This window comes from Anabrus simplex, chromosome 1 (genome assembly GCF_040414725.1).
Source record: "Anabrus simplex isolate iqAnaSimp1 chromosome 1, ASM4041472v1, whole genome shotgun sequence".
In the NCBI taxonomy this organism is placed as follows: Eukaryota; Metazoa; Arthropoda; class Insecta; order Orthoptera; family Tettigoniidae; genus Anabrus; species Anabrus simplex.
Window position 1 is genome coordinate 898,777,118 of NC_090265.1, and position 16,797 is coordinate 898,793,914.

Consider the following 16,797-nt stretch of genomic DNA (forward strand, 5'->3'; position numbering starts at 1 on the left):
CAATTAAGCACTCTGCCATATCTCGAGGTGTATCCCATTCTTACTTAATTGCAGTATCGGACTGTTATCGGACATGTTATTTATGCATTTATTACGAAAATATGTTCTCTTTCATTTCGAATTTTCTTTACGGAACAGCTGTGGACGGGTATTACTTATTGACTCCGACATCGCCTTCAAATGTCGACGAGAGAAATCGCTAGTGCACATAGCGAGGAAACGATGCCGAAGGTAATCGATCGCATGCAATATCATCGCTGGGGTGCATAAATATCGGAAATGGAAAAATCGCGTGCGCTTAATCACTCGTAATAACGGATGCGCCAGTGATAGGGTTCTTGCTGTAACTGAAGGACGATACACAGTTTAATATAGGAATTTTGAAGGGACAGAAAAAAGTCGTCGCTATAACGGAGTTCTTGTTATATGCCGTACTCGCTATAGCGGACTTCTACTGTATAAAAAAGTTTTTACCAATTACAAAAATGTTTTAAAATCCTGGCCTAGACGTGGCTGAAATATTTGGTTGATGTGACTGAAAATATTATTTATGTAATTTGTGAACTATAAGCTTATGATGGAGATCCATAACATTAATTTTAAGCCATTAGTTCCCTTTTGAAAAAATAAAAGATTTACCTCAACATTTTTCAGTCATGTTCACAATAAAGTCATACCTTGATATTAGTTTATCTGCATCTGTATTCTGTGTACTGTATATAGAATATAGGCATTGAGGATGGCCATGTCAACAATATGAAAAAAAAAGTTCGTACCAGTTCCTATGGCTAGCTCGTTCAGCTGACACATGATCAATTTTCTGATCAGACACATCAATGCCCCTCATCCCCTTCGTATACTGTCACTACAACTGGCATAACAATTTCCTTCCCCTTCGAAGATCTACGTTTCACCTTGTGATTGATAGCTGGGCATGCAGTAGAGAGAACTGATAATTTTTTCTGAGATTTTTTCTCTCTCCCAGCTGTGAACAGCAAAAGGTCACTTCTTTTGTATACAGTTTGTTCAGGCTCTAATTTTAAAGAGTTTATTCCTGGAGGAAGATTTTTTTTCTATTACTGTGAACAGTACTGCTTCTTTCCCCAAAGAGCTAATGCCAGGTCAAGAGAAGTATACCAGTTGTCTACAACAATATGGTACCCGTTCCCAAATATATTTCCAATACTGTTCAGTAAACTGAAAACTACTCATACCCCAATCCTTTATCACTTGGTGCAGAACCTCCAGACTTTACAGGTGAATAAACACTGAACTGCATTGTATATGAGGAAACTGGTTGACATACCTTGAAAAGTTTAACTCCCTACTGGTGGTATGCTTGTTTGGCAGATACTGAATCAGATGAGTTCTGTTTTTAGTACCAACTAATGTCTCATCAATACTGAGTGTTTTCCCTGGAACATAGTGATTTTTAAAACAAGAAATGAAGTGGTCAATGGCTGGCCTAACCATAGTCCGGGTCACCTGATTTCTTGCTGCATGTGTTGTCCACGATATGGAAAAATCTGTTTATTAGTAAGAAAGTATCCCTTGCCATCACTTTTCTAAAGAAGGGTGTGTCTTGACTAGGGTGCTGAGTTGACCAATAACTTTGCAGGTTCTTTTTCTTCACAAGACCCATATTTATGACCAGGCCAATAAAACGTTTTAAATCTGCAATCCCAATACCACCATCTGGCCATAGACGAAATCGACTGTGCTTCTGTAGAACACCTAACTTATGAATGTATTGTCTGGCATAACGATTAGTCTCTTGCACTAATAATCTCCAGAAGCCAACATTAAAAAACAGAAAGAAGTACAAGATTGGGGCTGCATTAGGGGGAGGCATATTTCAGGGTCCTGGGTGGTGAACAGTAAATGACACTTTTTCTGGGGAATTCACTTTCTGGAGTTTCCACATCACACCAATTCACACTCACGCCTTCAATACTTACATTACCAGTCGCCTGAAAATGTGCTGTAGAACCTGGAAGCTCATCAACATACACGTCACTGGATTTTGGGACACCCTGTTAAAATCTACCCGCTGCACTCACAATTTCATTTTCAATTTCGTCATCTGATGAACTCTCCACATTATCCTCCACACAATAATCATCATCACTATTCAAATCATCATAAATAAGTCTTTCAATTTCATTATCATCAACATAAACAAACGCCATGTTGTTTAACCGATAACTGCAAGTGTAAAGATAAAATAGTGTCTGCCTTCCAAATAAATGACATTTGTGACTCCAAATAGTTTCAAAAGAAAGATAAACCTTCCAGTTAGCAGGAAAACATGCTACTCCTGCCATCTCTTGAGATTTTTACGAACTACGACGATTTTCCCAACCGTCTGTCAGACAGACGGTCTGCAGTTCTTGGGTTAAATATTACTCAGACAAATTTTGCTGAAAATGAAATGCATCCATTATTAGGGAAATTATTCCCAAAAGTTTTTAGGGAAATCGAGGCGCATCCATTATGCAAACAAATATGGCATATTTGACTATGAAGGTCAAGAGTGCAGAGGAGCAGCGGAAGACTTCAATGCCGGCAAGAAGCACAATATACAAAGCTTATTTGTAAAATTTGGGGAATCGCAATAGATTCTTCTATGATACTTCTAAGAAAAAAGGCAACTAAAAGGAGCACAAAATCAAGATCACTACTAATAAAATACACAAAGCAATTCTACAATGCAATGAGGAGTGATAATGACAAAGATGACTGAAATAATTCATGCTAGATATGAATGATGGTTATGAGTGTTAAAAGTCACCTTTGCTCTGGCCTGAGGAGTTGCAGCAGTGTCCACAGCTACAGCAGACAATACCGGGGCCAGTTTATGATAAACTTCTTCAGCACAGTCTCCTGCACCCAGCTGAACACAGAGCAGAGGAGCCAACTGAGCAGCAGCAGCTTGTTCAGAACCTCGCCCTTTCTTCAAACTCCTCTCAATTCCATCCGTAAGAGTCTCATGCCTGTAAAAACAGTATGAAATTCAAGAAAGATTTCAAGAGAAACACAGAACTTACGAATTTTATTAAGCTATAAATATCAAAATGCAAGCACGATATTAAATCCACATGCAAGGAAGTATTCAATCTTTGTTAACTGCAGAGTAGGAAAATTCAAGAGCAAGGTTTCTCATGAACTGTGTTTATGAGAGAAGACATACGATGACCTTAATAAATCATCTGCTGATGGCACTAACACTGAGTGCATGCCTATCTGATGTAAGGTAATGAATTAGAGTAAAAGAAGAAAATTACTACTAATAAGAGGAATAAATCTTTTCTCTCTCTTTGCTACGCTGCATACCTTTACCTGCAAATGGCATCTTTAATAAATCACAATCAATTGTCTGCAAGCCTCTGTGAATTTACTAAATGCCACCAACAATCCTCCAGGGGAACAAAAAAAAAAAAAAGTTTTCTTCCAGAACGTACAATTTTTCTTACCTCTCTGAAACAAACTCTGGTGTGCACTTCTTTATAAAAGCTCTGGCAACTGATTCAAGCGAACAAGTTCTTCCTTGAGCAGATTTCTGGTTCATCCCATCAATTGCTTCCCTGAGTTTCTCCTCAAATAACTCCTCTTGTGTTTGTTCATCAACTTCATCAAATCCTCCTCCTGTGCAAATAAATAAAACAATTAAATAAGTAAACAATCGATGATGATGATGATGATGATGATGATGATGATGATGCTTGCTGTTTAAAGGGGTCTAACACCTAAGGACATCGGCCCCTAATGGTACGAAATAGACAACATGATATGATAATTGAAATTTTAAAAATATCCATTGACTAGAGTTTAAAATAAATGCTGATGAAAAAATGATTATGAGATTAAAACAATCAGTGGATCTAATATGCAATGCCTTATTTTCTAATAAAATTATAGAAAATACAGGTGACAATGGAATAAGGCACTGCTTGGAAGTAGCCACATAAACATGATTCTGGTGCCGATATCCGATCCCCCGGTGAGCAGGTCCTGGATCCGCTGCACCAGAGGGTGCCGAGCAAAACAGGTATCAATAGACTGTAGCGACATATAATTTAATCTTACAAAAACTGTTTATTCCACCTATTCAATACTTTATGCTATTTGCAATGCCTATATTTACATTACACTGAGTCGTTACGGACTAGTTTCGAATCTACTTGGGGTCATCATCATCATCACTGCCGTGCAAGGTGAGTGTCTCTTCATCTCATTTTTTATCTTATTCTTTTCTTTATGAACTTTGCGTTAATTCTGACTTCCTCATTTTATCAGGTCCCATTTGTTTTCTGCACTGGACTGAGAATTCCACCTACTCAATCCAACACACACATACATTTCCCAGAAGATATTCAAGGACTTGCTTATACTCAATTTGCACTATTCCATTAATGTACCCTTGCAAATCACATTACATGGACTTAATGGAAGTTATCTGAATCGCCCTCCGCGCCAGTGCCGAAAATTTTACTCAGTCAATGAAAAGCACAATCGAACTACAACTCACAAAACCTACTAGAAACATTTGTATATTTGTATTCAGACATTTTAACGAATTTGTATACTTTTATCACAATGTATTGAATTTGTGTTGCATTATATTTTAACATTCATGTAATATTTAAGAACCATAGCGCTTGGTTCAATTCAAACATACATCATAACGTATGTTATAATATTGTTCATACAGCTCGCATTAGTTTTATTAGGGTTGAAACTAGCCCCTAACGCCTCAGTATTGAATAGGTGGAATAAACAGTTTTGAGAGATTAAGGCAATGTATCGGTGAAATTTGGTTAAAATTGTGAAAAAAATCCATTTTTAGTTTTTTTACGTTCTCATAATGTTTATACCTTGTACTTTATTTTTGAGCTTTGTTTTATTTAAATATCAGCCATTTAAAGCCGTTAGTGGCCATTTAAATGACCCGGTGCAAGTGGGCGTTGCCGCCCATCGACACTATTCTCATGAATATCTTTCGTTTTTCGAAGATTTTGAATTGAGCGTGCGGGTTGGATGTAAGAAATTTTGTTGCTGTGGGTCTTTATGTTGGCTATTCTGATGGACTATCGATATATCGAGTGGAATTGGCGCTTATTTCAAGGATGGAGCTGTCCATATGTTGAATGTAAACAAAGAGTTGTGATCTCACATTTTGTGTTTATCATTCGTGTTTTAGGCCTACTCTGCTTTTCTGTAATTTCTTAAATGTTACATTTGTAATAAGTGTATTATAAATGATCCATAAACAATAACAATAACTACTTAGTGCACGCAGCTTAGTTTTTGAGGTTGGGATTTGTGAAGTTGTGTAATTATCAGTATACATAATGGGCAGAAGAATTGAGACTTGTCGTCGCCGGAAGAAAAGACCTAGTAAAGTGTTGGATAAAGTGACACAATGAAATTTTTAACAGGAATAAGAATGCAAGTACTATTTTACAAGATCAAGTAGGGGAAGTTAAAATCCCCACACCAAATATTGTGCCCGGGGAATGCATAATGTAATTTGGGCTAAGTATCCAAAGGAAGTGTTTATGTCAAATAAAGAACTGGAGATTGCTGTAACATCAGCAATTGCTGAATTCAACATGGGTTGTGAAGAAAGTGAGAAACTAAAAGCTAGTGTTAGGGGTGTTAAAGTTAGCAGCTCAGGACAGAAAATTAGTGTAATGAGGGACAAGCGTAGAATTGACTACAGTGGAGTGTCTGGGCGACAAGGGTTTAAAACAGCCCAAAGGAAACTAAAACTCTCTAAACTGCTAATGAGGCCAGGAAGAAAGCAGAGGGTCCAACATATGGTGCTGGGGAGTTTTAAGTCAACTAGATTCAGGTACTGGACTAATGTTCATCTCTAAAATTTCAATCTCTTTTTCCTCAGAATTTATTTTCAAGCACTTTTCAAGATTCAAAATGCTCCTCATGCCACAGTTTTCAACCAATCTTCTTGAAACTTTTAGGATAGTTTCAGATACAACATAATAACAAACTGATGTGCAAATTTTAAAATACATGCAATAGTTCAGTGGCAATCTAGTTAATTCTCATCATGATCATCATAAAATAATAAGCCCATGTGAAATAATTTGTTCCTTTCAGTGTAATTAAAATCTGTCAAAACCCACACATCACTTCTTTTATATTGGTCTTTTAAAACCAATATTAAATTTTACGCCAGATCTGTTGAGCCGTTTGGCATGAGGAGCATTTTATAAATACATCAAAAATTGTTAAAAATATTGATAAACTTATGAATATCTCAAAAACTGTTATTGATAGAAACTTGAAACTTTGTATGTAGTATCATGCTGATACTAATATTAAATGATCAAAATTCTAAGGTGATAGGATGAAAACTGTAGATTTTAGGATTTTCACAGATGCATTGCCTTAAATGATACGTAATCTCAGTTCAATATGGACCCAAAAAATGAAATTTATAACCCTTGAAGACTGTAGCGAGCTCAAGAAGTCAGTACACAGAAGAATGTGTTGGCGCCTATCGGACAGTGCGTACCGTAGAGCTTCACAGATAGCATACAGCTCTGCTATGTACATACTACAGCTTTCCGGGATAGCAAAAAAAAAAAACCAACCTATCATTGTCGACAACGAACGCACAGCCCACCTTTGTTTCTGCCCTCGAACCATCCGTGTAAACAACGACTAAACCTGGATACTGACCAACAACAGACAGGAAGAGCCTCCGATAAATTGAAGGGTCTGTGTTTTCCTTCGGGCCAGTGTGTAGGATCCAGGATTATTTCAGTTCGTCGTATTATCCACAGAGGTATCTCACTTGGTTGTCTGACGAGGCAGGGAACTGAAGGTACATCAAACAATCTGCGACTGCTATCCAAGTGTATTCCAACCGGCCACGTTGCTCGAGGATAAGCAGTGTACAGCCGACGGTTTCCATTGTGGAACACGCAAGGATAGCTTGGGTGAAGTGCCATCTGTTGCAAATTTGCAGCCTAGGACAGAAACAGAAGGCAGCACACCAGATTCAACGAGCAGGCTAGCAATGGGGCTTGTACTAAAATCTCCCGTCGTCAACCTAACCCTGCTGTGGTGGATGCTATTCAGTTTCGCAAGGACGCTTTGCCTTGCTGATCCATAAGCTGCACTGCCATAGTCTAACCTGTATAAAATACGTGCCCTATAAAATCATAGGAGCACTGTGCGGTCAGCTCCCCAATTAGTGCTGCTAAGAAACTTAAAAGATATTCAACTTCTTTGTGCATTGCACTTAACTGCAGCACATGTGGCTTCCACGATAATTTGCTATTGAAAAGGAGCATAAGAAATTGGTAAGTGTTAACTACGGGAAGAGCGACATTTCCTAAATAAAGCTCAGGATACGAGTGAAGAGTGCGCTTCCGACAAAAGTACACAACAGAAGTCTTTGCGGTTGAAAACCGAAAGCCATGTTCGAAAGTCCACTGTTCCACTCTCCTAATAACTTGTTGTAATTGTCGCTCTGTGAGTGCCATATTATGTGAGCTAGAATGAAGAGCAAAATCGTCCACATATAGCGACGGTATTACTGCTGAACCAGCAGCAGCAATAATACAGTTTATGGCAATAGTGAACAGGGTGACGCTAAGGACCAACCCCTGTGGGACTCCATTTCCTTAAATGTGGTATTGTGAATATGCCCTCCCTACTCGGACACAGAATAGACGTAGGGACAAAAAATTTGCAATAAATACCGGCAAATTACCTCGGAATCTACATTGATGCAGGACAAGGGATACCATATCGCCATGTGGTGTCATAAGCCTTTTCTAAGTCGAAGAAACAGCCACCAAATGCTGTTTGTGGAGAAATACATCCTGGATAGAACTCTTTAGGTGTACCAGACTGTCAGTGGTCGAGCAGGCGGCTCGAAAACCACACTGGTACTCGGACAAAAGTCCTTGTTTCTCCAGACACCACACAAGTCTGCGATTTACCATCCTCTCAAATAGCTTACACAAACAGTTAGGAAGAAAAATAGGTCTGTAACTTCCTGCATACTTGGGATTTTTTGTCAGGCTTGAGGACAGGAATGATTATGCCCTCTCACCACGGAGACGGAAACTCACCCGCTATCCAGATTCGGTTTAATACACGAAGGAGATAGAATAGACTATCCTCACTAAGGTGTTTCAACATCTGGTTATGGACATTGGTCCAGGAGACGTGTCCTTGCAAAGCGCCAAGGCGCTGCGGAGTTCCCACTCTGTAAAGGGCATGTTATAGTCCTCTGAAGCTTGAGTGGCAAAATTAAGATGGTGACGTTCTGCCTCCCGCTTCAAAGCGAGGAAATCACAATGGTAATTCCCGGAGCCAGACACATTTGCGAAATGACTGGCTAGATGGTTAGCAATCGAGAGCGGATCAGCGACTCTATTGCCTGCAATGGAAATTCCTGGTACAGAAGATGATCCTTGGATACCCAAAATGCGTCTAAGATTAGTCCACACTTGAGATGACGGAGTATGTGACGTCATAGACAACATATATATCTCCCACGAGCTTTCTTACTCTTGATTAATTAATTACTCTGTCGAATAAGAACTTGCGCCTTAGCACAGAGTTTCTTAAATGTTACCAAAATGTCTACAGTAGGCTGCCTACGATAGCGTTTATCAGTGCGACGGCATTCTTTGATAGCTGCTACAATTTCTTCGTTCCACCAAGGAACAGTTTTCGGTGAGGAGTCCTTGAAAACGATGGAATGGACTCCTCAGCAGCAGCAAGAATAACTTGTGTAGGGTAAGTTATATCGCCGTCTATGGTCTGCCTGGTCACGTCGTTAAAGACAGCTAGTGATACGAACTTTAACCAATCAGCATGTTTAAATATCCATCGAGGAGGAGCTTTGACGGATTTCTGTTTCAACAAAGTAATACCATTTGGAAAATGGTCAGTCACAGAAATCATTGTGTGTATTCTACCGAAACAGCGGAATCAACGTTCGGCTGCATAGACTTATGACTATGCGAAAGTATGTGCCGTAACGTACACTGAAATGAGTTGGTTCTCCTGTATTCAAAATGCATAAATCCAGCTCACTTACTAATGTTTCAAACTCCCTTCCCCTGGGACAAGGCGCTTCAGAGCCCCATATAGGGTTATGGGCATTGAAATCGCCCAATAAGATGAAGGGAGGCGGAAGCTGAACTATAAGATCAGTGATGGTCTGGTGGAAAATAAACATTACACATTGTTACTTTGACAGGCAGTGGAACGAGAACTGTTATAGCCTCCAGTGGGGTTCTTAGTGGAACCTCTTCACTATAGGTATCAGAATGGACAAAAATACCAACGCAACCAGAACCCCGGTCAGCATGTCATTCTGTCAAGTATTGCAAGCTGTCCACTTCATGACCGTATCGGTGAATACAATAAACAAAATTTTTAAAAAACACCTAATCGATACTTTATTTTTTGCCTTGGGCAAAATTAAAAATACATTAGCACACACAGAAAATGTTTCGACCACCTAGTGGTCATCTTCAGTTGTATATAAATAGCTTAGATGAAAACATTTGGATAGTAAGCACATTAAACCTTAAAACTATGTCCCACAGGATCCTAAAAACGATTGCTCTAGGTGCCAAAATGAAAGGAGGGGGGGATTAGGGGGTAAGGTAATATGTGTGAATGATACTTAAATTAGGATTCACGTCTACAACTGTGTTTAAAAAACTTATTTACTAATATACATATTTAAAAGCGTCTATGGTGATACACTTTTTGTAATAACACTAGGTGGGATGAATAAAAAAGTCAATGTGTGTAACAGTCTTCAGGCATTTGTGAGAAGGATACTTAAATTAAAATTTGCATCTACAATGATTTTAAACTTATTTACTAATAAACATATTTGAAAAATATCTTAGTGTCTATGGTGAGGCACTTTTTTGAAAAAAAAACAAAAAAAAAAAACACTTGTGCTTGAATAAAAAGTCTATGTACAGTATATACCAGTCTTCGGGTATTTGTTATTTGTATTATCTTCCTTAAATGTTACTCTTTAGGTTATGGTAAAAGGCCGTGCTGACTGTTTGACTTGCAAATATTGCTCTTTAGATTGTGGTGAAAGGATGTGTTGACTGTTTGACTTGCAATAGTCCTATGATAGCTCCTCTGTTATATAAAATGACGGTCTTCTGATTAGGGCAGCCTGCCTCACGATCTTATCTGGAAAGATATTTATTCCGTGCTAGTAGTGTACTACACTAGGTTGTGCACAAAGACAGATCCCCAAGGCAGCCTAGTTGTACTTCCTCTTAAAACAATAATCACCATCACCACCCTACAAAGAGTCCTTTGTAATATTTTCATCAACTGTTGTGCTCTCAGCTCCATGATGGTATTGGGGCCCCCAATGTAATCTGATGTAGTCTCTATGTACTGTAATTTATTAATACTTCATGGTAGAAATTCGTCCAGTCTGTGATAGTGGTTTTTGAGAACTCATACTCACAGATTATATCGGCAGAGTGGGTGTTATGCGTGATTTCATACGTCAGCTGCAGGATCTCCAGGATGGTTAAATTACCTTTCGAAAACCAAGAGTTGTGGCAGACTGCTCTAGTTGTTTTGCAACAGAATTGCCTTAGTCCTTCATTACATACCCATCATACGCCATCGCCCAGTTTGTTTTGTGTCCTCCAAGGTCATGGTTGACTTGCTTGGGGAACTTCATATTTTCCTTAATCAATTTCACATCGTACAAAAATGCCATCACCATAGCTTTGTTTGACACCAGTTGTTGAATAAATCTCTTGTTTGATATTCCAGGCTTGCCCTGTACTAGTTTAGAACAAGAGGAATGCAGAATGAGTGTACATTTTCGCAGTTCTTCTTGATATTTTTTCACGACTTAAATTAAACTTGTGATTTGAGTTTCATGTATCTTTGCTCCTCTTAGAAGTTACTTTGGCAACAATTGAGAGACAGGCGAAAGAGTAATCTTTTGGAGTACTTTGCAATGCCATCTTTCTTACTGACAATGTACTAATTATGAGTTCTAAAACTCAAACTGTCAAAAAAAAAAAAAAACTGTTAGCTGAATGGAGAAGCTTGAGAAGTATAAAAAAGATGATTAAAATATGCAATGTTTTAACATGAAGCAAATCATTAGAGAATAATTTAACGTCTGACAAGTATTTGAAGTAGAGAAGTTATTGTGTACTTAACCTGGGTGTGCATAATTTAGTAGAACTTCGTACTTCTCAAAAATTACTACCAAGAATTGCATAAAACATAATTATTATTATTATTATTTTTTTTACAAGTTGTTTTACGTCGCAGCGACACAGACAGGTCTTGTGGCGACGATGGGATAGGAAAGGGCTAGGAGTGGGAAGGAAGCGGCCGTGGCCTTAATTAAGGTACAACCCTAGCACTAACCCACTAACTCCCAAATGCAAGCTGATAGCTACGTAACCCAAACCACACAGCCAAATGCATTTTCACGATTACTATTGTTTTAAATGGAAAAATGTACATGATCAACTTTAGGCAAAATAAGGGAGATAGGGACTGTCGTCGGGTCAGTAAACCTAAATGAGCAGCCATTCAGAGATAAATTGTGTCCTAAGTAGCTCGTAACTGTTGGCAGTACAATAATATTTTCTTAAGAATTATAACTAGGCAATTAGTCTGCAATATTAAGATATCCACCAATTTTACAGTAATTTAGGTAGCATGTTTAGATAGAAGAAAATCATTTATTCAATTTTCACCCTGCAATTTTAATACAAACAGGCACCACCATGCAACGTACACATCTAGCTGCGACATGATTGTCTTTTTTATATTTCTTAGCTCCTCCACTTGTAGCACTGATATCAACAACACATTGTTGCCAATTGCAACAGAGTGTTTGTTTAGTTATGGCTCTGTGCGCAGAATGACATATTAAGTTACCTCAATTTGCCATTGATTTTAAGAACAATTTTCCAAATCTAACCAACAACATTAATATGATTGGTTAGGTCTGGCTGGTGACAAGATCATAGGTCTGGATTGGTTACGCCTGACTAGTGACAAGACCACTGGGTTGGGTCCATAAGTCCTCAGGTTAGAGCTGCACAGTAGCAAGCAGGCCTCTAGCATTCCCTGACACAGAAAGTGATCAAGTAACAAAAAGTAACGTTACGGGTGCACGCCATGACAGTTCCAAATTTTGTGGCCATCATTAGGATTTTTTCTTCTTTGGTAATTTGTATTGTAATTTGTGTGTGCAGTTGATTTCTGGGAATTATGGCATACTGCATAATATTTCAGCCAATGGCAGTGATAGTAGCCGCAGAAGGTAAGAGCAATGGTACGTGCATCAATACATTAGATTATAAAAGTAAGTATACTTCTCGGGATGAGTTGGAGAGTCGGTGGCAATCATAATGAACACATCTCTTCTCTACAAGGAACCCGAGGTAAGATTAGATTCATTTGAGCTTCACTTGCAGAGCGGATATTGGAATTGTATAGAGAAAATTATGCAAAAATGATACAAAACTACACTTTAAGTACCGTACCAGAAATGAGAAATCCTTCTTCCTTTATGCTAGCCAGTGACCGACCAAACCGCCCCAACAATTATTTTTACCCATATAGAAAAATTAAAACAGGGACTACATCAATTTGAATATACGACCATTTTCAGTGTTTGTACTAGCAGAGCAGTTTACTATTGTCTCTGATAGAGCTTGCATCATGTGAGGGCACAAGGCTGTTACAGTCCATGAAATTAACTAAACTACATTCGAAAGTGTCAAGGCTCATGCTGGACATATCCGCAATGTGAACGTGTTAAGTAGAGAAGGAATGAAATTTCCTGCTTTTTTTTTTTAGACAGACCAATGGTCTTGTCATTACCCAATATTATTGCATGGGATACTAGAGGCCTGTGGGCTGCTTTATGGCTCTAACCTGGGGCCTTATGTATGCCCTTAGAACCCCCCCTTTGCTTTTCCCCAGAACAACGGTCTAGTCACCAGCCGGTATTCTAACCAATCCAGAACAATGTTTTGTCACTAGCCACACCTATGTTGGCAGCCTTGAGTAGTGTGTAAGTGTGTAATGATGGTTTTTTTTTTTTTTTTTTTTTTTTTTTTTTTTTTTTTTTTTTTTGCGTCGCACCGACACAGATAGGTCTTATGGTGACGATGGGACAGGAAAGGGCTAGGAGTGGGAAGGAAGCGGCTGTGGCCTTAGGGTACAGCCCCAGCATTTGCCTGGTGTGAAAATGGGAAACCACGGAAAACCATTTTCAGAGCTCCCGAATACTGGATACTGGCCGCACTTAAGCGACTGCAGCTATCGAGCTCGGTATGTAATGATGTCACACGACCCATGCCATGCCCTCTTTTGCACACCAGCTAGTAACGTTTTACAGTTTTATCCTTTAGCTGAGCACTATTTGTGAGGGGAAAATGCAGACTGCAGGACATGTTATCAATTGACTTGGAGAAAAACTTACCAGAAGCCAATCATTTCTTTAATTTTTTTTACAATTGGCTTTATTGCATGTAATAAATTTCATATTAGAGCCCATATTGTCATAGTATCAACTTGTGAAAATTTAAATTTATAATTCCACCTGTACAATATTGTAATTGTCTTTATTGAAAAGACTACATTAGACTATATTCGTGATACATGTTTCATCCTCTTATGGGACATCTTCAGTCACACAGAAAAACACTGAAAATAAGGCGAGGACACGTTAAAATAAGTAAATGAAAAGTCAATGAAATGACACGCCGCGTCACAAGATTTAAAGACTTTTCATTTACTTATTTTAATGTGTTCTCACCTTATTTTTAACGTTTGTATATGTGACTGAAGACGTCTCATAAGAGGACGAAACATGTATCACGAATATAGTCTAATGTAGCCTTTTCAATAGACAATTAGAGTATTGTAAACGTGGAATTATAAATTTAAATTTTCACAAATTGGCTTTACGTCGCACCAACACTGATAAGTCTCACAGTGATGATGGAAGAGGAAAAGGCTAGGAGTGGGAAGGATCGGCCGTGGGTGAAAATACAATACCATGGAAAACCATCTTCAGGGCTGCCGATAGTGGGGTACGTACCTACTATCTCCCGAATGCAAGATAATTTGTTGCATAGATCAGTTTTGATTTCATATAATTCTCGGTGAGAATAACATTATTAGTGTTAAAAACTCAATAAGTATGGCAAAACTTTCTGAGGAGCTAGTGCACACAATATATGAAAAAGCAGTCTTGTTGAATCTTTAGAATATGCCTATTGCATTTTCTACTCCAAAATGGCAACTTTTAAATTTTATAGCACTTGATGAAATGTCAGATTATAACTGCAGCCCGTGACTTCCAATATAAATTTGTGCGGAGTGACTGTCTTTTCTTTTCCTGTCGCGGAGGACATGGTTGGGGCGGGGACAAGGCTGCCAACCTCTCTAGTTAAGTACTAAGGTGGAATAGAAGCGAGGATAGTGCCGCTAAGACAGTAGGAGTGGGCAAGAATAGTGATTTGAGGACAAGCAAATGTTAGAGCCACGAAGCAACCGTAGGCCACTAGTTTCCCCATGCAAACACCATTGGTCTGCACTGGTTAGGGTAGGCGTGCATAAGACCATCGGTCTGGATTGGTTAGGGTAGGGATGGACAAGACCTTTGGTCTTGGTATGTTAGGGTAGGTGTGGGCAAGAGACCAGTGATTTGGGGACAAGCAAAGGAGATCTGGGGGGGCGAAGCCCCCAGGTTAGAGCCACAAAGCGGCTTCTGGCCTCAAGATTCCCCAGTGCAAACACCATTGGCCTGCGCTGGTTAGGGTATGGTTTGGACAATAGCAGCGCACTGCATGCGGTCTAATGGTGGAAAGTTAAATTACATATTAGTTTATTCTTCAGATTGACGAGGGGTGATTAGAACATATTTTATAGGGTCCAATGGTGGAAAGCTTCAGTACTTTTTCAAAATAAAGATTGTTCAGGCCAATAAAAACTGGTTAGGGTACAGTTGAACTCTTTTCAGTACTTTTTTTAAAACACAGATTTGTTCCAGGGCAATAACAATAACAACAGATTCGATTTGGCCTAGGGCAATAGCAGAGCGTTCCATGTTTGCTTCGACTCTTCCCCCGGCAATTTGAGTTCATTGTCGATTGTTGATTGATGAACTGGCTGACTATGGTGGATGTGCTGTTAGTTTTCATAATATGAAATTCAAACCCACTATCTCCCGGATGCAAGCTCACAGCTGTGCGCTCCTAACCGCACGGCCAACTCACCCGGTGTGTTACAGTACTAAGTTTGGGGAATATTTACTCTCCAATTTCCCAATTTCTCCTCACTGATTATTGCAAACTTTTTGATTTTTACAACTTTAAATCTACAAGGCATAGGTCTACTGCCAACAATACCATAAGCAATTACAGGTACAAGGAATATAAGATGATAAGCAACTAGTGAAATACCATTTCAGAAAATACCAAGTTGTTTCAAGTGTTCATCAACACTTTCGGATAGAGTAAACATACATCTAATTCAATGTGCAATAGACTAACCTTCATCAATAACACTCCTATTCTCTGATGCGAGACTGATGACACTTGCATTATCGTTGAGAGAATCCTCATCAGACGAGACACCAATAACATCTGGCCGAAGTTTCTGAGTGGGCCCTGCTGTAAAATTTGACCAGAAAATAAATCATAGTTAACACCGTGTAATGACATGACAAGTAACTTGCTTCAAATTTATTTATGCTTCTAGTTAAGGAAAAATAATAAGTAATACTTACTCCCTCCCGGTATAATACAACTCCATCTGTTTTATTTTGGCAGTGAAAAGTGCCACGCTAATTCTATTTATGTCACATATGCCAAGGTCTCCTAAGCATGGTACTCACCTGACTTTCCCTTTCGTTTTCCTTTCGGCATGTCTTCAACAAATTCGATCCGGCCTATAATAAACACTTAATCAAGACGGTAAACAGTTCAATATAGCTTTGCGCCTAGGTATATTTAACACTTGACATATACATAAAATTTCACAAAAACTCATGAACATGTTGCTTTTCAGTACATGCGAAGCTAGCCTTCACGGCTAATTGCTCTTGCAATGATTCTTGGGAATTGACGATGCATCGGAACAGTAACACCAATATAGAAACGATAAGATATCTCATATTGAATAGCATCAGAACCTACTGAATTTCAAATCGAGGGCTCACTACAAAGGAGAAAATATTATAATGAGTTATACACTAATTTAAAGTGATCAGAATGTAAAATAACCAAATGACACTTACTCAAAAAAAATTAAAAAGAGGGCAAAATTGATCAAAATGTTGGTAGACAATTTAACACATGACAATCGAGTTCCAAACACCACTTCTAGCTCGTTGCGCTCGTCAGACCCTAGTCCCTGGTCAGACCCAAATACAAGATTTCACGTTCATTCATCATATTGTGTAATATCAGTTGCACAGACTCTCATCCGTGCGGAAAATGAATAACGTTCTAGAAACGTGGCAAGTATTCTGGAACAGTTTTGAATTACTGTAGAGCGCTCGAGACATCTCGCTCTAAATGTGAAATCCAGAAATTTAATTTCAGGGATGGAAGATTTCGTGTTTAACTTTCTTTCTTAATCTGTTTACCCTCCAGGGTTAGTTTTTCCCTCGGACTCAGCGCCAGACTCTACCACCTCAAGGGTAGTGTCCTGGAGCGTCAGACTTTGGGTCAGTGATACAGCTGGAGAGGAGGACCAGTACCTCGCCTA

The 16,797-nt window shown here is 38.9% G+C and overlaps 1 protein-coding gene across 2 annotated transcripts in view; it reads right to left on the reverse strand.

The window, feature by feature from the left end:
• The window catches only part of Ifrd1 (Interferon-related developmental regulator 1), a 168,104-nt gene extending 151,956 nt beyond the window's left edge, over positions 1-16,148 (reverse strand). Inside the window, exons 1-4 of one of the 2 annotated variants that reach the window (XM_067136610.2) lie at positions 15,923-16,148; positions 15,579-15,695; positions 3,474-3,645; positions 2,792-2,993 (exon numbers count right to left, since the gene is read on the reverse strand). In XM_067136610.2, the coding sequence (XP_066992711.1) occupies positions 2,792-2,993; positions 3,474-3,645; positions 15,579-15,695; positions 15,923-15,953 (522 nt within the window). In that variant the 5' untranslated portion in view covers positions 15,954-16,148. Of the gene's footprint in view, positions 1-2,791; positions 2,994-3,473; positions 3,646-15,578; positions 15,699-15,922 lie in introns of both variants that reach the window. The other variant, XM_067136609.2, reaches the window with a different exon arrangement.
• Positions 16,149-16,797: the final 649 nt, after the last annotated feature.